The following is a 27210-nucleotide window of genomic DNA, read 5'->3' as shown; positions in this document are numbered from 1 at the left end:
CCTTTTTGATGCCATTTCAACATTGAAAAATCCATAAAGTATTGTAATAAAACTATATCTTATAAATAGAAAGGAAGTGTATAAGTTTTGGAGAAAAAGCAGTTAGATCATAAGAAGCTGGAGGGAGTAGCACTATAATAAAAGAACTCCAGAAATTCATCAATATACAAATGCTTAGTTACAGAACCTTGTAGCATATAATGAATGAATACAAAAATCTTAGTCATAAATATGTTAGTAGCTGCACAAAGTTGAGAGAAATCACAAAAATTACTAAAACTGTGGCAGATGATGTCAGATACCCAGATATTAATAGGTCAAATACCACAGAAATCTTCAACACCATAACCAAATGGTTGCTTCTGGAGTGCACGCGCGTGTGTGTGGGTGTGTGTGTGCATGCATGCGTGTGTGCATGCGTGTGTGCAGACACAAATAACGGGGTGGTTTGCAGACATAGCTACCTTCCTCATTAAACAGGAGTGTGGGGAATATTTTGTGGGGGAGAGTAAACAGGAGTCTGGTGGGGGAGGGGAGAAAGGAAAAAAAAAAAAACAAACGAAAATGCATGCATGGCAGAGACAAGGACTGACTTGTCCTCTTCCCCCGCCTTTGTTGATTGGGGCTGGAGGTATGACAGGGCAGTCAACTGGCTCTTGCATGTTTCTTCACTCCACATACTTAAGATCTAGGCTTTTCAAAAGCTTCCTCCTGTTAGCTTCCCCACCTCTAAATCTATTAAGAGAAGGGTTCCTTTTCAATTATTATATTTTAAATGGAGGACTCATCCATCACCTATTTTCCCCACTGGGCCAAACTGGCACAAGAGCTGCTGAACGTTTTCATCCTCCCTGCTGCATTTGAGAAGCGAGTGACTTGAAAGCAACCAAATTTAAACTTTTAGGTATTAAAGAAAATAAAACCATTAGCTGAGTGCAATTTGAGGCTGCTGTCCAAAATAATAGAAAGCATGGGCACACAGTAGGCCTGTGCAAAGCAGCAAGTATTCGATTCAGCTTTGGATTTGGCTGATTTGGAGGGATAGAGATTCCATTTAGTGATTCAAGTCACTGTCCTGACTTGATTTGAATTTGGAGATTTGGCTGCCAAGTCGGGCCGAATCTCCTCTGAATTGCACAGGTGGCGGCGAGCAGGGCCCCACCTCCTGCCCACTCCCCCTACCCCACTCAAAGGCTGCCCCGCCTGGCCCTAGCATCCCGGCACTTAAAAAAAAAAGCAAAAAAAAAAAGCCTCGCACTCACAGGCTGCAGCAACAGCAGTGATTGGGGCCTTGGAGGACTTGTGGCAGAGCACCCCCATGAAGCGCCTGGCCCCCACGCAGCAGCTGTCACATTGTGTGGGTACAACATGGTTCGGTAGGGCACCGCACGCTGTCCCAGAGCTGGGGCGGCTCCAGCAGTCACCTGGTGCCCGGCAGCACTCAGCCTGAGGGGCATCAGTTCCCAGACAGTGCACGGAGCCCCGGGACACCCTGTTGAGCAGTGCTACACCCACTTGATACGACAGCTGCTGTGCAGGTGCCAGGCAGGGGGGGGGGGCAATCCCCGTTGCCCCCCACTGTGTGGGGGGGAGGGGCTCTGCCACAAGCCCCCAAAGGTCCCGATCGCCGCTGCTGCAGTCGATGAGTGCGGGGCTTAAAAAAAAAAAGTGCTGGGATTCTGTGGCTGGCCTGTGCAGCCATGGGGGGGAGGGGCTGGAGGAGCCGGCGGGGGATTAGGCCATGTGGGGGTCCCCCTCCTCCAGCCCCACCACCCGCTATTTACCAGCACAGAGCATGGGTCCAGCTCCTTGCAGTGGCAAGCGGGGACTGCCTGAATCAATTCAGAGGCTTCTGATTAGATTCAAACTTTTTAATGGGCCTCTTGATTCAATTTAGTTTCGAGATTCAGCCCCCGAACTGGGCCAAATCTCCTCCAAGTTGAATTGGCTACTAAAGCTTTTCACAGCCCTAGCACACAGCATCCTTTCCAGTGTTAAGTAAAGAAGTTGCTCATATGTCATGCACAATGCTAGGAAGACCAGTTAGGACAGACCAAAAAAGTCAGGGAAGCAAGGCAGAAAGGAAATAGGCACCCACAATCTTGGTGGACAGAAAAAAGGAAATAAAATTAAGACACTGATTGTGGAGTAAGTGACTGACATCTTTGGGATGGCATGAAAGACACAAATATTAGGATTGTAAAAGGTAGTGTGCTTACATAAGGGAAAACAGGAGGTGATAAGATCCATAAGTTCTGTGGATACAACAGAAACACACTGAATGTCAGTATCTGTTGTCTTGAGAAATACAACATAAAATGTGCCCTAATAATTAGAGATTCTCTTATAAGTAAGTCCCATGGGCTAAGTACAGACATTCAAAAAGCCCCACCCTGTATCAATTCAATCTTTGCAAGTTAGTTTTTGGAGGTTGAGTATGATTGGGGAGCGGCTTAAGCCCCCATCCTGGCCTGCCTGGTCCCCAGCCAGGGTGTGCCTGGAAGGGGAAGGGGGAAGCAGCACTTACCAGGCATTCCCTCCCCCCCAACTCAAGTAGCAGGGGGAGTGGCCAGAGGCTGGCTCCAGCCAGCAGCCTGAGGTGAAGGGGGACAGTTTAATTCCCACTCCCTCCCCTCTCCCACCAGCACAGGACCCCTGCTGGGATCTGTCTGAAACGGGTGGCCCTGTCAGGCAGAGGTCAGCTGGTGTCCCATGCCAGTGGGAGAGGGGATGGAGCGAGGATTAAATCCCCCTCCCTGCATCACCCTGCTGGTCCTGGCCAGGGTGTGGTGTGGCACCGTGCCCTGCCCTCCACTCCACTTGAGCCTCAGCCCACACCCCCACCACCTCCACTCCAACAGGGGAAAAGTCTGGCATATACTTAACTGAATTTTCTGTATAAAGGACAGATACAAGAGAACTATGGAATTTCTCTTACTCTCCCCCCCCCCCCCCCCCAATTCTGCTACTTTTGCTCATTTTTTTTTAAAAGGCCTACTAGGGCAAACAGTTGGTGCCCTAAACTCCAGTTTAGATAAATGCTTTTAGTACCTTCCTGAGATAAAGAGGGTGAGTAGACCAGCAGTGCTCAACCTACCCAACCCTGTGAGCTAGATGAGTGAAATGGGGACAATCCAAGGGTGCGATATGGCACGTCAGTTCAGCCCCACATGCCATCCTAATCCCATGCATGGAGCTACATCATATGGCCCACAGGGCTCCCCACCGGTCTGAAAATTTGATTGGGGGGGGGGGGGAAGAGGACTGATGGCAGCATAAACTACTGTGTCTCTGGGAGCCATAGCAATGAATGCTGCCACTGCTGCTCCACAGCTACATTTCCAGACCTGTAGGGAGCCCTGAGGGCTGGATGACATGACACTGCAGGCCATAGGCTGAGCACCACTAGAGTAGGTAATCACACAATTAGGAATATATAACAAAACAGATAACTTCCATATTGCTGTCATCATATGTCCCATGTTGAGACATTGCTTTATGTATACAACGATAACAAAATCATCCCCAACTGATATTGGAAACACATTCCAAGAGTGATGAGAAATGGTGCTAAAGGCTGAAACAATCCACCTAGCCATGGATGCTGTGGAAACTCTGCTAGTAATTCTCAACCAGGATACCAAAAGTGCCCAAGGTTAAAAAAAGTTGAGAACCAGTGCTCTGAGACATACGATCTCTCTCAAAGCAATAAAAATAAAAACTGTAAAATACTTAAGATGCAAGAGAGACCAATATTATTAATTTGATGTAAATATATGTGTATACAACAAAAAAGTATATCCAAAAAAACCCAAGTCTATATATATGCCAAAGGAAGACTATTTTTATTATATAAAAGAACAATAATACAATTTTTTATTTACTTATTGTTTTTTAAATTACTTTTTTCACACTTGGAATAGGGAGGCAAACTGTGTTGAATTTTTTTTTTAATGTGTATGCTGCCTAAACTTTGTCTTGCAATGTATATCACAGGAAGTTTTCAGGCAGCTGCTCTCTTTTCCCAAAGCACATTTGAGAAACATTTCCCTGCTACCAAAATCATTGTGAAATAAGTTTAGAATGTACCTGCAATTTGCTTACATAGGTAGCCCTCGAAGTGCAAGTAAAAGGCCCAAGTGTAACCTGGATCCAGAAATGTCAGAGATTAAATTTAAGACATGTCCACAATTTGGCTACGTTTGGACACCCTATAGATGGAGAAAAAAAAGCAAGCCAAATGTTTTGTAATTGCATTTTAACATCTCTTCAATTTGAGATGGTGGTAAGATAACATTGGAACAGCATCTCACAACAATTCTCTCCAATAAAATTATAAAAAGAAGTAAAAGATCTGAAAATTTGGAAACTTTATCAAAATTGCAAAAATGCCAATGGTATACTAGGTTGTTTAACAGGAGAGTCTCTTGCAAATAGTTTTCTGCTCCATTTGGCACTGGTAAAGCTTCATCCGGAGTACTGTGTCTAGTTTTGGGTCCTACACTTTAATGAAGATGAGAACAGACTGGAAAGCAATGAATGGAGAGGGAAAAAAGGTTAGAGGCCTGGGAAATATGACATGAGGAAAGGCTGAAAGAACAAGGATTATTTAATCTGGAGAAATGAACACTAAGAGCAGATTTAGTAACAGTCTTCAATTATCTGAAGGACAATTAAAAATAAGACAGATATGGTCTTTTCTCTGTAGCTCTAGGAGACAGGAATAGGAGCAACGGCCTCAAATGGCATCAGAGGAAATTTAGGTTCAAGATAAAAAGAACTTGTTGACTGTGAGGATGGTCAAGCATCACAGGCTACCTGGACAAAGTGTAGAATCTCCATCTCCAGAAATTTTTCAAGAGCAGATTAGAGGGACACTTGACTGGGATGATTTATCAGTATCCCATCTCTCTGCAAGCCCATTCATAACATATGACCTAGTAGGCTGTAGCCTACAAAAGCTCAATGCCTTTTTGAATGAGTTAGCCTATAACAGGGGCAAGCAAAAATACCACCAGCCCATTTTATCTGGCCTGCAGGGCCTCTAAAATGTTTAGAAAATTAATTTATCTGCCCCAGGCTGCCTGCCAAAGATAACAGGCAACCAGCAGCAGCAGGACCCAGCGGGTGCCTAAGCCTGAGGAGCAAGGCTGCCTGCTCTCCCCCACCCACACTCCCACTCCCCTCCCTCCCTCAGTCCCCACCCAGAAGCCTCTGAGGTTTCTGACCTCGCAACCCTGGAGCTGTCCCCCCTCCTCTCCATCCTAGTGGAAAGTAAGGTAAGGTGCACCACACTCGCACCTGACACATACACCCCCTTACTGCTCACACACAACATACACTAGGACTGTATTTTGAATTATTATGCAGTCACCTCTAGATACACTTCATGCACACACAAATTAGCACAAAAATGTTTTTAAATAAATTAAAATAAGTTATTACAGAATCATAGAAGTAGGGTCAGAAGGGACCTTGTAGATCTTCAAGTCCGACCCCCTGCCTGGGAAGGAGGAAAACTGGGCTCAAATGACCCCAACCAGGTAGGCATCAAGCCGCTTCTTAAAGACCCCCAGGGTAGGAGCTAGCACCACTTCGCTTGGAAGTTGGTTCCAGATCCTAGCCGCCCTAACTGTGAAGTAGTTCCTACGGATGTCTAATCTAAACCTACTCTCCAACAACTTGTGGCCGTTATTCCTTGTTATCCTGGGGGGCGCTAGGGGAAACAAGGTCTCCCCCAAACCCTTCTGGTCCCCCCTAGTGAGTTTATAGACAGTCACCAGGTCCCCCCTCAGCCTTCTCTTGTGAAGGCTGAACAGGTTCAGGTCCCACAGCCTCCCATTGTAGGGTCTGCCCTGCTGTCCCCGGATCATGCGGGTGGCCCTCCTCTGGACCCTCTGAATGTGGTCCACATCCCTCTTGAAGTGGGGTGCCCAGAACTGGACACAGTACTCCAGCTGTGGCCTGACCAGTGTCGCATAGAGGGGGAGGATGTAGATGTTATAGTAGATGTTTGATTTTTTTTTGTATATAATTTGGGTTTTTTTTCTGGTTTCAAGATTGCAGCACTCTCCCTCCCAAAAGGAGTACTTCTGGGGCAAGGGGAGGGACGTCTGGTGGCAAAGGTCAGGGGTTAGGGGCAGGACTTTCGGTCCCAATATGGCAACTGGGGGCAGGGCTCCCCATGCAGCCCTTGACAGCTCCTCGAAACTCGGTAAGCAGGCCTCCACCCGAAATAATTGCCTGCCTTTGGTCTTGCCTTCTACCAAACTTCAGACTAACATGCTATCTCTCTCTCTCTGGGATGGTTTAGTCAGGGATGATCCTGCCTTGAGCAGGAGGCTGGACTGGATGACCTCTGAAGGTCTCTTTCAGTCCTAATTTCTTATGATCCTTAAGGTGATATCTCTAAGCTTCTTATTTTTTCATATTCAAATCCATCTTTTTTATTGCAGTTTAAAAATTTAGAAGTTAAACCTTAGATGATTGGAAACTATCATTTCATTGTTCACATTCTCAGAAAAGATTTATATATAACTCTTCATGTTTCAAGTATTCACAGTAAACTATTAGAAAATTCAAATACGCAAGAATAGAGATCCTTGGTAGTTTGACAGCCTTTTATCATCTAGAGTATTTCTATTTAACAGCTGATCCAAAATGCACCTTGGCTTTCTCCAACTACAAAAAGGTCAGAGACTGACTCTGATGATTCTCTTACTCTTACTTCCATCCCCACATACCAAGTGCTAATTTAATACAAGGGTAGGCACATACTTCAGAATAGATTTCATGTCTTAGAGGGGAGGGAGGGCAACGGGGGGTGGGGGAAAGAATTCAGAGGAAGATCAAAATCTTCCACCCTGGTGTCATAATTTTCTAAGGTTAGACAAATAAAAAAAGGTTCTTCACTACCAAAAGGAGGTAAGTTTCTTAAAGATTTTTTAAAACTCCTTTTTTAAATGTTCATTTTATAATTTTATTAAATTTTAGTTTCTGGTTTAGTTTTAATCTGTGACTGTTTATGCATGCTCACAAGGCTGCTTCCATTTTAGCAACTGTCTATTCATTCCTCTAGTTAAAGGTTTAAAGATATTGAATTACTGCTTGAATTTTACCTATACTAAATGTTGGTTAAGAAAAGTTTCCTTGATGTTACGTTTCAAAGACAGGGTAAGACTCCCTCCTCTCATTTTATTTGGTTTTCAGGCTGTTGTGTCAGATTCAGCACTGCAGACAAATGACTTACCTCTAATGAAGCAGTGTTTTTACTGTGGAAGCTATTCTATTGGATGCTTAGGCAAAACATGCTTCCTTCATAAGAAAGTGCATCTTTTTCCCCTCCCCCTTCAAAAGACAGTCTTGGGAAAAGTCTAAAAGAAGAATATGCCCTTTGTCGTTTTATTCGTCTCAGATGTTGAGAATACATTGCCTACTATAATTTAGGTTCAGTCTCTAAGAAGTAGTGTGGGAAATGGCTCTTTTGTGTTCTAAAAGCAAATTGGAAAAATGAATGGGTAGTGAAAGAAACCTTCTCAGACCTTTTAAGCAGCTTGTTCGTTAAGGTCATCCTTTGTCCTACAGAAAGCTGGCACTAAACATAACAGTATATATGGATCATATCAGAAAACTCCTTCCAGACATACACAGACACACATACAAAAGTTACCTTCCTTTCACATGGCCTCAGCTTTTAAGAATCTGAAACTGGCTTTGCCTGACCTCAAGTCACAAGAATTGTGATTCTATCTGAAAACTCAGTATCATTCATCATTTACCTGGTCCCTGTCAAATTCAAAGTCATATTTGGATATTTAATTTATTCCTATTTCCTAAAGACAACAGCACAGTATTATCCCATGGAAGGGGAGCGAGGAGGAGGGGTATTGAAGAGGGAAGGAATCCTCAAGTGAATGAACAAAGTTAAATGAAATGGGGAAAAGACATTGTGGCTTTTGTTCAGCTGGGATTTACTTAATTAGTTGGTCTTTTGACCTCCATAAAATGTTCCTCTTTTTTAATGATCCCAGGTCAAACAAAGTTCATACATCAGAACTTACTTGCAGATTTAAATATTTATGAATTGGGCTCGGAGTAAATTACTTTAAATATTCCAATTTAGATGGTGAGTTTAAAAAAAAAGTAACAATGTAGAACACAAGTTTTATCTTTTCCTTTAATAAATAGGGTTTTTTTTTCCATGTGGACTTCATTTAAATTAGTATTAATGGAAATTCTGTGGGATGATGAACTCTTTATCAGGCACTACTGTTAAACGTTCACTAAACAATCCTTGTCAACCACAGTAGACACCTCCACCTCATTCTCACATATACATATACACACACACACACACACGGCAGTCTTATTATTTCTGTGACTTAGGAAAAATGCTATATATATAGTATTTTTTTTATAATATATATATATAATTTTTCCTAAAGTCACAGAAATGATAAGACTGTGCCTTGTAACCACAGTTAGCAAAAAAAAAAAAATTACCTATTTTGTGGATACAATACAATTACAGTAACATAACTAATGAGTTAAATAGTTACAGGTCTGCAGCCATTAACTCAAAATACTTTATGTTCTACCCTTTTTCTTTATATTTCTTTTTATTTCTGAAAAATATACCCTCTTCAACCATGAAGTAACTAATAAAGAAAATAATTGTTAAAAATAATCTACTTATATCATATGACTAAAATATACCTATGAAAGTATAACCTGGAAGCTCCTACCATACAAAAAAGACTATTAAGGAAAGGGAAATATTAGTAATAAAAAGGTAGTTTTCAAAAGTCAGCTAGCCAAAAGATTAAACAAAGCAGTTATATCTTTAAATAAGACTTCAGAAACTTGCTGTAATGTGAGATTCATCTTGAAAACTCAAGTCAGGTCTTCCGAAATTATCAAAAGATTCTTAAAAAAAAAATCAATGAAAGAGCTTATCTATATGCAAACAGCAAAACACACACACACACACACAGAGCACAGAGAGAGCATATGTGTATAGGTTCTTAATTCCATTCCACTGAGTATGACTGATACTAAAAATAGTTAAAGTTACTGCAGTAAAAACTATAAATACAACATATTAAATTTACAACTCTGGAATACATGAGATAAGTCTTATTTGTCATTTTTGTTCTTTGTACCCTGAAAAACAGGAAGAGATCAGATGATTTAAAACAAGTCAGTTTTTCCACAGGGATAGAGTAAATCCAAATTTAGTGACTTCTGGCATTATTATAATCATAATCTTTAGTTTCAGTCTGCATGAGTCCATGTAAACATAAAGACCTGCTTTAAAAAATACATTCAGAAATATCAAACTGGTATATAAAGAATACTTGAAACAGATCCTAAAATGATATTAGATTTGAAGGCAGTGCGCTACAGTTATTTTTAAGACATTCCACTACACTAATACAGTCATATTATTGCGAACTTGTATCGTTATGATTGTGGTATTGAAATAATTTTAATGAAAAGCAGATGTGTGTGTACCATTAGCTACACAAAACATTTCAGTTTTAACAGTGGTACAAGTATTACATTTCTTACCTTGTCAATCATTTTACGTGCTTCCACTTCCTCCGAATTGGGATTTTCCAACTCAATAGTGTAAGTTCCTTTGTCACTTTGGTCATCATCATTATCCTTTTCAGTAGCAGCAGACACAGATTGGCTTTTTAATTTTTTGTCCATCTCCTGGCTCTGTCCTGGCCTATGCCCAAGGCTTCCAGAGCTCCTTAACAATACAGTTTGTAAGATAGGTAATGCAGCAGAAGGCTCTTCAGATTTCTGCTTTAACAGTTTTGCATGAACACCGTGTACTGTCCTGTGGTGTGAAGAGCTAGTCTGCAAAGGTGAAGAAACTGTTTTGTCTCCTGATGGTGGTTTCACTCGCTCAGCTCTTGGATGAGGTGTTGGAGAAGTCGTTTCTGGGCAGACACCTCCCACATTCTGAGAAAAGGAATAAGACCTTCTCTTCCGAGGATGGTCCTCATCAAAAAACTCAATCATAAAGGCAGTCTGACTTACAGTAGCTTGTTCTTGGTGCTTTTCTGCAGAGTGAACTTTCTGGTGCGATGACTTCTGTTCTGCATGATGATGCCTTAAATGTTCTTCAAGTGTGGCCCGTTTGCTGTAATGCCCGTGGGCACCAACATTTTCTGAATCACTTTGTGTCCCGTCGTCATGTTTATTTCCTGCGAACAAGACAAAAAGAAATCATAGTAATACAAACATTAAACAAAATAGTACATGGGAAAAAAGCTGGCAAATGAAAATGTAGGTGGAAATAGTTGTTTGTTTGTGAGAGTCCAATGAATCTTCAGGAACAGGCTCTGCGAACTAATGCATTCAACTGCTACCAGTCAAACAATGAAGCCTTTTACAAGCTGAACAGTGACACAGATGCATTTAAATCACGTTTTTCACCAAAATTCTAATCTGTAACAATTTAATCAATGACTTACAGAATGGACAATATCATACCAGCTGTACTTGAGCTTGGTCTCATTACATCAACATATCTCCCCGTCAGATTACATTTATTTAAGCAGTCAGCTGATTACAAATGACTACTGAACCAGAAAAAGAAACCTGACCCTGAAAATGCTCCAGGGAGGATAAAAGACAGCTATAGTTACACATCATTCACTGTTATTGGAATACCTGCTGGGAGCTACAGGTTTGAAACATTATTAATAGTGTTTTTTTTAGAATAGGTTTCCATCCAGTTAATTACCGCAGTTTCCAGAAAGGGGGTAGGGGATATCTCGTTAGCATCAGCATTAATCCTTTATCATACTTTAACAGAAGTGCAATGAATTTTCCCACCAGTTACTACCAATGCTGTGGAGCAGCAATGGACATATGGAGTATCACTACTTACCCACCTCTGTAACATGCTTAGCAAACTTTATCCATAGATTTCAAAGTATTTATTACATACGGTATATTTATAAGTGAAAAAACTATTACCTTAAATGTTTAAAAAATACTTATAAGAATAGACATTACTTTAAGCAGATTAAACTTATGACAAAGCAGTCTTGTGTACACTGTAATCATTGCAACACCAACTTCCTATTCTCTCTCTGAACAGTTTCTTCTTGTTTAAGCCATGAATTGATTTTTAAATAAATACTGATTTGTGCAGGTGTCAACCCCGGCATGTAATAAAGGGTGTTGACAAACATACACTGCCTACTATAATTCATGGCGCTTTGCAGGAAGAAACATGAGTTACAGCAACCCTGCTAGATCCAAAAGACTTTTGCTGTTGGGTTGGGGGAGCAGCAGGAAATCAAAGCCCAGTTCTCCCCCTAGCCCCACCCCCCCTCACAACTACGGTGCCATCTTCTCCAATCCACCCACCCGACCCTGCAGCGCAGCCTGGGCAAACCCCAGATAGAACTCTACCCTCCCATTCTGAAGACAGCACCAGTGGTGGGGCTGGGCTGTATCAGCCCACTCCTGATCCTGGTGTGGGCTGACTGAATTTAACAAAGGTGCTCCACTTTGGAGCACCTTTATCTGAACCTTCACATAATGAGGGTTCAGACTGTCATGCAACTGAGCACTTTTAAAGCACCCTGCAGCTGTGCACTTCCATAAGAGCACAGCTGTAGAGCGCTTCAGGGGCCCAATCACACAACAAACCATCATTTCTGTCTGCGCCCAAAATGACTTTCTTCGTCTGAGTCTCCTTCTATGCTGGATCTTTTTGTATCTGTTATCTAGATTAGATGCCTTGCTAGTCAATGACTGTTTTAATAGGTCTCTTATCAAGCACCAAGCACTATTAGCATTAAACTGAATTATCACAGTATTAGTTATTAAAAAAAAATGATATAGTAACTCAGGGATAGGTAACCTCTGGTATGTGTGCCAAAGTTTGACACAAAGGAATTTTGCTTGGCAGCCATGGCGTGGGGAAAGGGGCCAGGCTGTGCTGCCACAAAGATCAGGCCACTTGCAGCTCCCCTGCCATCCACCCACCCTGTCATGCCAACATCTTACAAGTCAAGTTTGTGGGTGTTTTTGGTACTCTGCCCAGAAACACCCACAAACTTGACTTGTAAGATGTACCAGGTACTTGTAACTGGACCAGGTACTCTGCCCAAAAACACTGTTGACCCCTGTAGTAACTAATAATTATCAGATTTACATTTGAAAAGCACCTATTTTAAATGTTACAAGGATTACAGAGTGTTCAAATTTGTTTATCAGAAACAGAAATACTAGGTAGATTAGTGGTTCTCAAACTTTTTTAGATTCAAGGCATCACTCAGTAAACTGAAGGCATGCCTCCATACCCTTTTGTGAATTGGGTGACACCCCTTTTCAATAACTTAATTTATAACATTGTTTACTTCCTTTCAGAGGATCCAGACAGTGGGGCAGGGGAACAGGGGCCAGGCAGGGAGGAATTTGAGCTTGCCCTTATCTGCTTAACTCCTCACACCTCACTACACCCTTCAAAGGATCTTGTGGCACCCTGGTTGAGAATCACTGGGCCTGAAAGCAATACAGAACAGTCATCCATGTGGCTGCATGGATAGCATAATGCTCTTTTAAAATTAAAAATTCATCACAACCTTGTTTCTCAAATTATTCAGTAAATTTCTCTTTGGAACACAGATGATAATTCTGTTGGGTGTTTGCACAAGGCTTAGTAAATTGGGAGTCCTGGACCAGGACTGTAGTTTCTTGGTGCTACCACTACTTGCCCATTGTTCACCAAAATTTTTAGAAACAAGAGTCAAGTTTTCAGAGTGGCTGTTGGTACATAAAACAAGAGGAAATTTAAGAGACAACCTAGGATATAGAGCATACTTAAGAACAGAGTTTGTTATGTCAAAAGCATTTTCAGTTGACAAAAATGTAAAAATTATTCATTAGTTTCTGCTACCACAAAATGCCCCAAAGCCTTGTAAGCATATGTTTGCATAAGCAACAGTTCTGATTTTTCAGAGTAATGTGGTTGATGTTTTCAAGAATGTTTACAGTGTAATACAATCCAATGTCATGAATAGCAAAGAAGTCACTGTGGTAATATTAACCCAGTCCCATTAACCTCTAGCTGTTATAGAGGTTTTCAAAGTTTGTGGTTTAAAGTTTAGTTTGGAAAAGATAGTCCTCAAAATCAAATTTCTGATCAATACAATTCTATCCTAATTGGTTGAACAGAACAATAAGTTTATGAAACAAGATCAAGAAAAGAGGACGATCACAGTTTAGCAGGCAGAATATTAAAAAAGCAAGTAATTTGCAAAAATTTAAAAAATGCCAACAAGTTTTCTTTTCCAAAAGTCTGAATGGCACCACAATTTGCATAAGCAAATTGTAGGAGGCTTTTTTCCTTAAATTGTTTAACAGACTCTCAAGTGGAATTTACACACTTAAAAAACTATCATTGCCACCTATTAGTTTTCACCTGAAATACTGGATGTGATGCCTGCAATACACAAACATTTAAAATCAACAGGTATTTTGGTTGATAAAACTACTTTCGAGCACATGTAGCATGAAATTTTGCAAAATGGAATTTCTTGAAGAGTTTTGTTTTGTTTTTTTAGGATACTGACAAAGTTGAATTGATCCTCCAAAATTAGCATTTTAAGTGAAGTAGCTACATGCAGAATATCATACACATAATGCAAATTTTGTTTCGCTTTCATAAATGTGACCATAGCACAGAAGCCATTTATTGAATACTTGCTGCTGAAAGACCTGCACAAGCATATTTGAATTTATGAGTTTTGGTTCTCAAAAGCAAATTTTTTTTCAAACAAGTAAACATCTAATAAGTGAACTGCATAAAAATGTAACTGAGATGCTTTTTTTTTTTTTTTTTTTTTTTACTTTTAAAGAAGAATGTTTTGGAACACACGACATTTTTATTGCACAAAAACTCAACACAACTCCAACTGGTATACTTACAGTGAAGTCATGTAATTGTTTTCTTTTTTAAGGATCAATCTTGCAATGCAATTAGCTAGCACAGATCCCTGTGTACATGTGGAGTACTAATGACTTAATCTGGACTCTGCAAGGAACAGGGGCCACTTGCTGGATTTCAGTGAAGGATCAAGGCCTTCAGAAATAAGCATAGCTGGAACTATTCACTTTACCTTTCAGTCTCTTCAAGTAAACTGGAACATCACTCTTAATACTTTTTGAATCTTCTTCTGTTGGTTCCCATATCATTCTAGGGGGGTTATTCTGTGCTAGCCAGTCCGCTACTTTGCTCTCTGCAGCCATCATCACTGTTTGAAGCCCAGGCAGGTCCTGACCACCAGAGGACGACTTCTTCAGCTTATGTCGTTGATCTGAAGTGAATTTTGTCACATGATCTTTGATTGTTACTTTTCCTGGGGTGTTGTCATCAAATTCAATGGTAAATGAAGCATGCCCAGCACCTGCTGCATGGGAGCTTTGTGTGTCTTTTGTTGGAATTTCATGGATAGTGCTCTCCTCTATCTGTGAGGTTTGCTGGAATTCCTTTGTAGGGATTTCAAAGTAACTTGGCTCCCTACAGAAAGGATAAAGTTCTTCATTTGCAGATGCAGAATGCTCCTCAACTTGCTTGGTATCTGTGCTGCATCCTATTAAGAAAAATAAAAAATAGATTTCACAACACTTGGGAACTTCGAGGTCTTCAAGAAATTTCAGGATTCCTAAGGGCACTTGAGTGATTCCTGGAAAAATAGCACTAATCTGTGCAAAAGACTGAACAACCTAGTTCAGAAATTGTAAATTATTTCTATTACATGAAAAGTGTTCCTGAAAAGTGGACAGCCTTGACTGTAGGCACTACAAAGTGGCAGAAAGCTCACTTAGAATTTGCCAAAGAAAATTTGCACTCCCACAGATTTTTGAATGATGTAAAGAACAGACATTAGTAGCAACATGATAAACAGAATAAAAAATTGTAAGACCTAACACTTGGAAAAAACTGTCACTATTCCAAAGTACTTGGAAACCATCAAAAGGCTACTGACTATATTTATGGGTACCCTTAAGTTACATGGACTTCATTTTCTATGAAGTATATTTTTGTTGAGCAAGATTGGAAAACAAGAAACCAAACAATGTTATGTAAACAAGAGTTCCTTTGTGAAAGTTTTAAAAAAGGACAAGAGTAGGCATTAAAATACAAATATCTTTATTTCTACAAAAGGTAAAACCAAGAACTGCTCTAAATCCGTTACCTGCCCCTGTTTTGCATGTTAATCTAAACCATAAAGCAGAAAAAGCAGGCTTAAGCAATAGCTAGAAGCATGCAGAACTTTATAAGCAACATGCTTTGGAATGGAGCAAAGAAAGCAGAAGGATGAGGACGTGAGGTGGGAAATGAGTCCCACTACACATTCAGAATAAATGTTAGGTTCAAGCTTCCATGGTGCTGGTAACAAAAGCCATTCGTATTTCTTCAGGAAAACTAGCTTTTATTTGCATTAGTTAAAGCCAAAATATCTGGCTGAAGAATGCACAATAAGCAATAGATGTTTGTTTAGAAGTTAGTAGCAGCTGCACGCTAGATGAAACAGTAGAGAATCTGAACAGTTCCTACTCATTCTATGAGTCATACCAAGATTTGGAGGAAAAATAAAAAGTGTTTTAGGTTGCTTGGTAAAGATACAGAATACTCTCAATTTGTTCATCTGAAGAAAGCCAAATTTCATTCACCAAGATACTGAAAGCTTATACATGAAATCTGTTATCCAACAAAACAGCAGTGTAAATACATTTCTAACAGTCATGGGTGGCAAGCAGTAAGGAAAAAAAGTGCCTAGGTTTAAATGTTTCTGCTGTTCTTCAGGAAACACTTGCTTTTCTGTGAAGCACTGATTTATTCTCAGCACTGTATGTCTTTAGAAAAAGATGATGAAAACCTAGAAAATAAGGCTATTTGATCTTGATAGTCTCAACTACTTTGAGACTAGTATAACTGTTGGAAATGTTCAAGAATGAATGATGTTAGGGTGGGATGACTAGATTAGCGTACATCCATCCTTGATCCTCACTTCTGGAAGTTAACAGGATATAAAGAATTCTCAGTAAAAGGCATATAGGTTGTTTTAAGTCACTAACAGTAGCCTCCTTCAGAAAATTAGTTATTGTGCCAAATTTAAAAATTGAAACTAAAACAGATTAGAAAGTACAAATATTCTGCTATCAGATGACAGCACCACTTTTAATATAAACAAATGCATAAAACCTGATTAAAATACTTCCTACTTTAACTGAGTATCATAATCTAGTTTCAACCTAAATTATGACAAAATGGATTCCTCAAATAATTTATGAAGATATTATCATGAATTACTTAATGATAAAAAGCACATTTTTTACTACATAAGGACAAATTTTGTAGAAAAGTTTTCTCCCAGTTTACAAAAAAAAATTAAAAGTAGCTAAAAACATTCTCTTTTGAAGCTGCAGTATTTGCTGGTGCTGTAAAAGGTCAGGTTTACCAGGATTAAGCAGAACAAAAAACAGGAAATCCCAAATATATTACATTTCATGTTGCATTGCAGTATAAAGCAAAACGTAGCACAGTAAAAACCAAAAATTCCATGTTGATCCTGATCCAGATCATCATGAAACATTAGGAAGAACATTATGTTTTGTTAGCCCTCTTCATTTAAAAAGCACACGAGGCCTGGAATACTTCAATCATTGATAATAACTTCACTTATCTACTGTTAATCTACAATGTCACTTAACATTTGCAGGTATTAATAGGAAGGAAGTTGTATAGAATAACCTTACTTTTGCTATCCCAATATTGAAGTAATTTGCAGTGCCCGAGAAATTTGCGTTTTGGTATAAAAGCTAAATCATACTGAAAGGCAACTCCTTAAGCAAGCTGCTCTGCAAACACTTACCAGAAATGTGGTTCATCATACGTAACTATGATCTGAATTAAATAAAACCCACAAAAATTGGTCTGTGAATGGATTATAAATGATCAGTGTGGTAAATAAGTTGGGGATAAGACAGCCATAGATTTGAGCTGGGAGGGAAGGAAAAGGCAGAGGTGAAAGAAAATGGTCTCTAACTTTGAAACTGAGAAGAAAAGCAATTGGTACTTAGAACTGCAGAAGAGATGCAATAAGGCTGACAGTTGAAGGAAGCTGAAACTAAAGCTAACTCCCTGGAAAGGGTATGCAGGAAGCCCAGAAAAGGGAACAGGATGTAACAGGAGAGCAAGGAGTGAGGATCTGCATACAGCGGAGGAGGGCAGGAAAACTACAAGGGGGGGGGCGGGGGAGGCATAAATCAGGAACCAAAAGAGCACTGTAGTTGCTCCTGGGGATGTCTTGAACCCATTGGGGGGTAAAAAAAACAACCCCCTAAAAAAAACAAAACAAAACAAAACACCCCCTAGAAAAAGTGTTGGAAGAGATATAGTATGTGTGATCATGAAGAGAAGGAGTGGTAATCCACGAGATTCTTCATGAAAGAGTAGTGCATGTATTAAGAGGATATGAAGTATGAAGAATCTTAGCTTACATTAGTTAACTTAAATTGATTAAGGAAATTATTTGGCTAGTATGAACTCATGACTCAAAAACAAACAAAAAAAGCAAGATTAACTTTGAATCATTGTAAAGACCCAAAATTCCACTTGATCTACCAGACAGGAAAATCTCTCTAGGTACTCATTGTTAGTCACTGGAATTCATCTACGGCAGGAAACTGCCTACATAACTAAAGGTTTCTTTAAGGCACTGATAATCCATTTCTGCAAAAAAAGGAAGTGGTATTCAGAAAAAGTATCTACTATGAACAGATTATTTTTTTGTAAATTATCTTTTCTGCTCTTTGTAACATGATTTTGTATTCTTTCCTCATTTATAAAAGACTAAATGAATTTTAATTATGAATGTACTAAATGCTACAAAGACATCTTCTGACAGTAGGTAGATTTAAAAAAATGTCAAAACAGGAGCAGGAGGGAAAACTCTTTAATTGCTATCTTTTTTGCTATTGTAACAGATTGGTTCATTATTGGGCCCAGCATCAAAGCTTACTGGATAAATTTAATTTATTCATTTCTGCTGTATTTTCTTTTCAATAATACTCAAGTTTACTCCATTTCTTTTGATGCTAATATGAGATCCACGCTGACCTTTCAAGTTTCACAATTTTATGATTTTACTGTGAAGAAACATTACTATTTAATTTAATTGCAACTCTAGCAGCCTTCTAAATTCTCTGCCAGGGATTTATTTTAAATTTTGCCTGAAAATCTTTTTTTGCTAGATGTAAGACAACTTGATATATCACATTAAAATATTATCTTGGTGTTCAAAAATATAAGTACCTATTAAAAAACCTTGTATAAATTACTATTTCTTTTTATTTAGAGCCTTAAGCTGAATTTAAAATCAAGTTTTCTGTCTCCATTTCCTACATATTTAAGATGGGAGAAATATAATTCAGGTGAGTAGTATTAGCAATGCTAAATTCTGGAGCAGTCAGTGAAACCAACAAATAGTTTTATATTAGGAACATAAGGATATGAGATAATGTAGATACCTATGTATTTATGTTAAGTACTGAAAGCTAAAAAAAAAAAAATGTATGGTACCTTAAATTGGGCTTGAAAACAATAATCTCGGGTAGCATGAAATCATTGTGGCAGGAAATGGCATGAAATTATGTGCGTCTATAACATTTTATGGGTTCATGGTTCATAAAATTAGATCAATATTCCCCGTCTCCACCACACCAAAAAAAGAAACAGATCTGTCTACAACTGGGCTACTGTACTGCACTCTGTTTACTACCAACAATTTCCATTAGAATTCCATTAGAGCTGAAAGATAGTAATATCAAAATATTCCAAATAATTTAAGGCTATAAAGGCTAATAGTTTATAGTTAATTTATCAGTGACAAATCCCCAACATCAACTTCCTGATTAAACTATGCCCCATCTGTTGTAACATATACTTTCCCTTCTATTCAAGGGAGAACAATTTTTCTATTTGTTAAAGTGTGAAGGACACCATCACTAAGATTAATTTGTTAAATAGTAACAGGATGTTATTTGGATTTGCCTTAAATTTATGGAACTAAACAAAGTTCAAAGAATTAGAAATAGGCATTCAACCTGCAATTTACTTGTTAGACAGTTTTTGCGTTAAGAACAGTGTTTCAATAGGATGTTTTTTAATTTGTTTGTTTTAAATGTCTAAGATCATACACTGTTTATCATGCAAGAAGGCAAAATGACCCTCTTGAATGGTCCATTTATTATAATCAACTCTTAATACAGTGTTGGATTTTATTGATCATTCAGTTTAATTAGAGGCAGAATTATTTAACTTATTTTACTTTTTTTGAATTCAGGGAACATCATAAAGGCTATTCTACAGTTTCATAAACTATTTGCGTTGCATTACTTTGAAGAAAGCAGCATTAATATGTGGGGGGAAGAAACAAAGTATGTATCACATTCCAGAATTAATCACTGTCTGTGATATTTGGAAGTTACCTAACAGTAGTGTTATTTCAATACAACATATCTTTATGATATCTTTTTAAAAACAGTCCTCAATATAACAAAAAATAACACCCATCCCATACACATGTGGCATTAAACTAATGAAAATAGATATAAGCAACTATGAAAAATATCCCTCAAAATAACCTTTGCCATTAACATTTTATTTTTACTTCCTTGGTGCTTTTTCAACATATACCTTGGGTATCCTCACACATACAGTTAAAATATTCCTTCTGTAAATCAGAAAGATGGTCAAGAACACTGACCTAAAAAGAGATTAATGCCACAAATGGTGGCATCTGTTTCAGAGAGAGCAAAGCAAGCGGTGGAGACATCACAACTGCCTCAGAAAAGCGGAAGGTACGTTTCATAACAAAATGATTTATGTTCATAACCAAGTTAAAAAAGGAGAATAGAATAATCCCGCTGATACAGGCATGCACTTAATAACTTAAAGGGAGTGCACTAAAAAAGCTTAAGAGGGAGAGAGAGAGCATGTGCATACATACACACAGACAGTAAGATCTTTATGATGTTAAAATTAATCTCTTTCACTTTGCCTTTACAAGCACTGTTTTTTTGAGGATTTTAGGGAGGGAGTGGTTTAATTGATTTTTCCCTATCGTGACAGAAACAGAGACGGAAACGTAAGACAACTGGTTGTCGCTTGTTTCTCTTCAGATGACTTTCAGGGATGAGTGTCACTTGAGAATGTGAAAGCAGTCATCAAGGATAAAATGCCAAAGAAATCAAAGAATTTTACCTGTCCCTTCCTAGGAAAATGTGAGCAAAAATGCTGCATAAATAGTAGCTTTTGAGAAAGTTTCTGATCAAGATGAAACATGGGATCAGAAAGCCATAAGAACACTACGGGACATCTGTCAAAAAAGTACTCAAAATCTTTATAATTGCATCATGTACCTATATTTATGCCACATACACACTACAAAAATTCTTGTAAAAATTTTTAGTTTCACACAATTTTATTGGAACAATTTCTATATGTATCTAGTTGTAAAACTTAGTTCATCTATACAAGATTCAAAATGAATCATAAAAACTTCTTGAAGCGACAAAAATAGTTTTCCTTTACATAAAAATCTCACCACTTTATAGTTCTTCACCTGCTTTCTACCCACTAACCCCAAATCCCGACATTTTATTCTACAGGTTGGTAGCAGGAGCTATTAGGGAGCAAAATTCAAGACTTCCTAATACAATACAAAACTCATTATATTTTGGGGTTTTTGAAGTAAGTTTATAAAAAACCTCTTTAAACTTACCATTGGTTGTGCAAGTCTCTGTTACAGTCAGGAGGAAACAAATATAGTTTCAATTTTAAAAAGTTAAATTTAAGAAACACTTCAAACATACATGCATATGGGTAAGTTTGCATTCCTAAAATCTATATTTAACATCTACATAAAAGTGATCTGGTTTCATTTTGGCGTCAGTGGAATTTCTGGATACACAGCACTTTTGAAAAAAAAAAAATCAATCCACTTCTATTTATATGCCTAATGATAGGAACCCAAGGTTGTAAATTGTGTCCAAGTATTTTACAAAAATAATACAAGTTTGAACAGCAACTAACGGAAATCATAAAATCCTACTTAGATATACTAGGGCTGAACAGTAAGAGTTTTCTTTGCAAATCTTAATATTTGACTTTAAAAGTAGAAGAGATATTACAATTAATGAAATGTTAATGAGTGAAAGTGGAATCACCTCTATGGTTGACAAAAGCTCACTTGCTATAATTTAGATTAAATGCACTCACCTAATAAGAACCTCCCCCAGGTTTTGTATTTTCCATGTAAGCATACGTTTATTCACTATTTAGCAAAAATGTCTAGCTACTGCATCTTGGCTATAGCTGACTAAAGTGAACCTAGCTCTACTGAAGTCTATGAGAGATTTTACCATTGACTTCAATTGAGTCGAGATTTAACCCTGATTTGAGTTCAATGGACATAGTAACTTTGGGGCATACAGCTCCAGCAGTCATGAAAAACAGAGAAAACAAAATATCAAGATAGATATGCAATTCTGCAGTATGGAATGCAGATACACATTAGTCAGTGGAGTTTAACAGAAGTAAATAGGATACAGGAGTGACTAATGTATCATTACTCACCAACTATGGTATTTTTCCTAGAACTCCTCTTACCTGTGCAGTCCCATATTTTAAGAGTTTACTTTAATAAGTAAATATTCTGAAGTGGAATGTCTTTCAGATAGAATTACCTGAAGCTCCTGTTTCATGAATTTTTTCTTCACGCTTGCCTTCTTGCTTGCAACCATTTTTTTCATCAGCCTCATCATCACCCCACCATGACGGCTGTCCATATAAAGGCGTACCACGAGGCATTGCAGAAAGATCTGTAGAGATGTTCCAAAATAAAATAAGTTAGTCTTACATTTACTTGCAATGCTTAGATATCAGAGAATAACTAGGAAAATCTTTTATGTTGAAAGCAGTAGTGTTTTGACTGTATACATTCAGGCAAATACACAACCAGTTTAAAGTCTGGATAAGTGATCCATGTTCTAAATATAAAAGATCACAAATGACCTGACCAAAACTGCTTGCTTAAGCACTTATGCAAATTCAGTTGACTTCTCTCTCATCAGTACTTCACAGTGTTTTTAAACATTGTTTTCTGAATTCATTTAAGTCATCTCAGTATCTGCATATTATCAAAAACTAACTGCTACTATTCTTGTGAAAGAGTCACTTTTATCCACATTGACCTTTAACTGGAATCTGAACCATCACATGTAAAAACGATCAAATTCTGTACTGCTGCCAAGGTTCTAAATAGCTGACTGCTACTAAGGAATAACAAACTGCACAGACTATAATAAATAGCTTAACAATGCATTTTACAGGAACTGAAAGAAAATGACTGTCAAATAATGTTTTAATTTCCAGTATCATATAGATGCTCTCATGGATTAGATCTTTGGTGTTTTAATACCACTATAGATAACTATTGAGAAAAATATGTACACAGTTACTGATGCATCAGTTCCCAAATCGCTATCACTTAATTGTGTTTATGTCTGGAGAGCAGAATAACATATCTTAAAGAACTGTATATTTTGCAATAATATATACTGTTCAGATGCTATGAAAAAAAGATTGTTTCCATAATGTGCATTTTTAAATTTAGGGACTGCTCATGAATGTATATACAGTAGTTATTAACAAATGGCTTACAAGGGAATTAACCTTCCCCCAAAGTAAATGTAATAACCATTTCATATGCTTTCATCTATACAAATTTCAAATTAGTTTTCTTCCAAAACTAAGCTTTACATTAGAATATACTGAAGTATCTAAAAGCATGATAGTACACATTTCTATATGGTTAACTGAATGAATAACAGTAAAAAATATGTACATATGCAGGTGTAAAGAAGAACCAATATCCAGATACACTTCCAAGTTAGTGCTAGTATGAATGCATTACCTAAGGCTGCTTTCTCATTCTATGGGTTTCTGTTTGGGGTACGTGTCAGCAGGCAAGAAATATTGCCCAACCTTGTGTAAAACAAGTTTTTGGATTCCAGAGAAGCAAATCCATTACAAATGATAAATTGAAAAGATGATTTCATATACGCACGAGTAGGCACTAAACTTACTAACCCTCCTCCCTCCCCCAAAACAAAAGACTAATTAATTATGCTACACAGTATTATAAACTACTATTGAGAGATTCGACCTATGTCTACATGGTAAACTTACTGGGCTCAAGATCAACATCAGACTTGCAAAGCATGTCATACAGCCTGTGTTTGTTGATTTGCTGGCTGAGGGAATCAGCGGTGGCGGCAGTAGGGGAGTGGTGGCCAGGTTGGAAACAGTAGTCTACTTTCAGAATGAACTCTGCTCATTTGACCCAGCACTCCTAAAAAGCGGTCAAACCCTTTTATAACCAGCACATCTGTGCAGTGTCATGAGCACACTAACTAAGCAAGTGATATTGTCCCTAAGCCATGAGAAACAATTTTGCCTAAGTACAGCCTGGATGTGGCTATATTATTTTTCATTTTAAAAAGAGCATAGCTCAAATATGTATTATAAAGTATGGTAAGTTTAGTGGGCAGATGACCTCTGAAGACTGTTTGACAATAGACATATTGAAGAAAGGAGTACTTAACATAACAGAATCACCTGACCTTGTATGGCACAAGCCAGGCTTAGTTATCTCTATATTAGAAATAATATAAAATGTGGCTCTTCCCTCATCTTGTAGTTATCCTTTGGGTATTTACACAGATAGCATAACAGACAAACAAATCTTGCAGTTGAATTAAGGGACTTGATGATGTTCCTGTTCTGAACTCAATTCAAATCTGCTGCAAATATATGAAGAACTTTTTTTTAAAGACCAACAATAGAAACTATAAAATTGCTTTTGAACAATACTACAAACTGTCTATGGCAGGGGCTGTCCTTCTATCCTTCTAGAGCAGGGGTCGGCATGCATGCTGAGCATGGCACGCAAGGCCATTTTCCTAGGCATGCGTTGGGGCCAGGGAGGCAGCAGCTGTTTGTAGCCTCCTGGCTGCAGCCAGCCCCAGCTCTGGGTAGCTGCCGATAGCCACGGAGCCCGGGCAAAGCAGCGTTGGAATCCGGTGCAGCAGGGCACACGGGGCTACAAACAGCTGCTGCCTTCCCACCCCTGGCCCTGGCCCCAACAGGTACAGTGCTGGTACCTGCTGTCTTCTCTGAGCCCAGGGCCACGAGACAGCCGGGACCAGGGCAGGAGGGCAGCAGCTGTTTGTAGCCTCCCGGCTGCAGCTGGCCCCAGCTCTAGGTAGCTGCTGATAGCCACGGAGCCCGGACTGCTCCCATGGAAGCCTGGCTGCAACCAGCCCAGGCTCTGTAGCTATCAGCAACTACCCAGAACCTGGGCCAGCTGCAAACATCTGCTGCCGCTCAGCCCTGGCCCCAGCCCCGGCCGCCTCCCAGACACAGACCCAGCCCCGGGTTCCGGGAAGGCAGCACATACCGGCAATGCTCCCCGCTGTGCTGCCCTTGCTGCTTCTGCAAAGCAGCACTGGAACTCGGCATGGCAGGGCACATTGGGGAGCGCAGAAAGCCACCTGCTCCCAGCTCCCCGCTGCCCTACCGCACTTCCCCTGCAGGTGGGGGCAGCAGTGAGGGGCACAGCCCCGCATACTGCCCACACTGCTCTCATGCACACAGGAAGTGTGGCAGGGCAGTGGGGAGCTGGGAGCAGGCAGCTTTTTTGGCACCCCCCACTGTGCCCTGCTGCACCAAGTTCCAACACTTTGCAGAAGCGGTGAGGGCAGCACAGCAGGGAGCATTGCCAGTATGTGTTGCCTCCCTGGAGCCCGGAGCTGGGGCCGAGAGGCAACAGATGTTTGCAGCTGGCCCAGATTCTGGGTAGCTGCTGACAGCCACAGAGCCCAGGCTGGGGGGCAGGGGCTTTGGGTGGGAGGCAAGGGTCATGAGCAGGGCTGGGGGGCAAGGGGCAGCAGGGTTGAGGGCAAGGGTTTTGGCTGGGGTGCACAGGGCAGCAGGGCTGGGGGGGCAGGGGCAGCAAGGCTGGGGGGCAGGGGGCATGAGCAGGGCTGGAGGGCAGGGGCCTCAGGTGGGGGGCAAGAGGCACAAACAGGGCATCCTGCCATGTACCCCCTGCCCTCATTTTGTTTTTCTGGCATGCCAGCACTCTGGCACCTTCCAAGGTAGGCATTGTGGGGGTTTTCGGCACTCCGGCCAAAAAAACCTTGCCTACCCCTGTTCTAGAGTCTTGCACCACTGGGTTTTGGTTGATGACTCAAGCTTTATGTATTATTACATTAATGTAAACAAAATGAACAGCTCAAACTAGAGGCATCAATTCTTATCAATTTCCAAAACTCAAAGGTTGAGGGTATGATAGGAAATTTGTGAAATAAAAAGTTTTGCCTTATTTTAGATTTATGTTTAGATGTCATGATAAAGGAGGATGGAGAAATTCCATTCAGAGTATACATATATTGAGTGCATTTTAAAAATAAGTCTCTATTGCTGACTGTTTATATTTATACCTATTGCCCAAAAATTTGAAAAAGAAAAAAAAGTTATAGCTCTTCACAAATTATAATATTAATTGATGCATAAACTTCTCACCCATAGATTTTTCTTCAGATTTCAACGCTTCTGTAGCTTTGTGATGCATTTCAGTCATATCACCTGGTACCTTTGGCTCTGTACCTTTGGAGCTGATTGACTTTGATCCTTCTATCTCTGAAGATTTCTGGGATAACTGGAGCTGACTTGTGAATTTTTCATGCTGAGAGACAAACAAACAAGGCTCAAAAACAGAAAAAAATGGCACAAATAATAGCAATATCTACATAGAAGACTGCAGTATACATAACAATTGCATACTATTACCTTAAGTGCTTCTTCAGGAACCCTCATTTCTCCTCTGACTACAGTAAAAAGATTAGTATGTATGAAACGATAAGGAAAGACTTCATTTTTATAAAGAAACAAAAGTATTTTATTCTATTCTATTAAAGTACGTGAGTACCTTCTGGCAGCATGTTAAGCAACACTAGTATCATGCTATCTAGTGTTTTTTGTCCTCTAATCCTCTCCCCAAGACCAGAAATGCATTTAGGTGGAGTGCTTTTGTTGCACGTGTGTGCTTTTGCTAAGTGTTTGTGTGAGATAGAACAAGGTCAAATGAAAGGAACTCGCACTCAGAGAGGCAAGTGCTGAGGCCTTCCATGGTCTTTATTCCTGTAGAAATTCACTCCATAGATTTGGACCAGTCCTTGAGAACATTTTGTTTCCCAAAGAGATGAACTTGTGTCAGAGAAGCAAAAACAGCAACAAATCTTATCAACCTAAATAGCAATAAATGTTTTAAATCTTTCTGCATAATAAGCAAAGTAATTTAATAGAATAAAAGCATCAACCAAGATAAGAACATGTTAGAGACGTTCACAGCCAGGATAAATTAATTTTACTTTCCTAAATTCCAAACTATGTTAAATATACTTCAAAGCAAAAAACCCATATTTTTTTCCTATTGCAGAGAATGGGATTTTTTTCCCCAAATGAAACATGCAAATTTTTGTTCTGAATTATCCATTTTTCTCCAGATGGGACAGATTTATCTCAATGAAAGGAAATTTTCAGGTAAGTACAGAATAATTTTTCTATTCATAGCATGGATTTCCACCAACCTGTTACAACAGAATTTTTATAGCATTTAGGTCCAGGATGAGAAGTAAGCTTTTTGTCTTGGACATCCCTAATAAGTAATATATATGCCACCTCCCACGGGGAATAAAGGCATGAAGAGGACTTCTAACATAAAATGCAATTACCTAAGATCAGTTGACTAATGTGCAGAATTTGGTGATTTTACATGATGAAGGCCATGTGGCTGCCTAGCTAATTACTGGGATAGACATGGCTTCTAGTGATTGCACTTTGACCAGGGGTGGGCAAAATATGGCCCGCGGGCCGCATCTGGCCCACGAGGCCATGCTATCTGGCCTGCAGTGCCCCGAAAAAAATGTAGAAAATTAATATTTCTCTGCCCTTGGTTCCTGTCAAAAATGTTCGAGCCAGGCGGGCTCCAACACCAGCGGGGCTCGCCCGGCCCCGCCCCCCAGCTGGAAGCCCCAGCCGCAGTT

General features: G+C 39.4%; 1 protein-coding gene across 10 annotated transcripts in view; it reads right to left on the bottom strand.

Moving 5' to 3' along the window:
• CEP170 (centrosomal protein 170) overlaps positions 1 to 27210 on the bottom strand; it is a 176142-nt gene that overhangs the window by 79616 nt on the left and 69316 nt on the right. For 8 of the 10 annotated variants that reach the window (XM_025203257.1, XM_025203260.1, XM_014519581.2 and 5 more), the window contains exons 5-9: positions 25955 to 26013; positions 25688 to 25850; positions 21787 to 21921; positions 14151 to 14624; positions 9571 to 10217 (exon numbers count right to left, since the gene is read on the bottom strand). In XM_025203257.1, coding sequence (XP_025059042.1) covers positions 9571 to 10217; positions 14151 to 14624; positions 21787 to 21921; positions 25688 to 25850; positions 25955 to 26013 — 1478 coding nt within the window. Of the gene's footprint in view, positions 1 to 2219; positions 2256 to 9570; positions 10218 to 14150; positions 14625 to 21786; positions 21922 to 25687; positions 25851 to 25954; positions 26014 to 27210 lie in introns of all 10 variants that reach the window. The other 2 variants (XM_025203261.1, XM_025203263.1) reach the window with 2 other exon arrangements.

This window comes from Alligator sinensis, unplaced genomic scaffold, assembly GCF_000455745.1.
Source record: "Alligator sinensis unplaced genomic scaffold, ASM45574v1 scaffold534_1, whole genome shotgun sequence".
Lineage (NCBI taxonomy): Eukaryota > Metazoa > Chordata > Crocodylia > Alligatoridae > Alligator > Alligator sinensis.
Note: the sequence above shows the minus strand (reverse complement) of the source record. Positions and strands in the feature narration are given on the sequence as shown.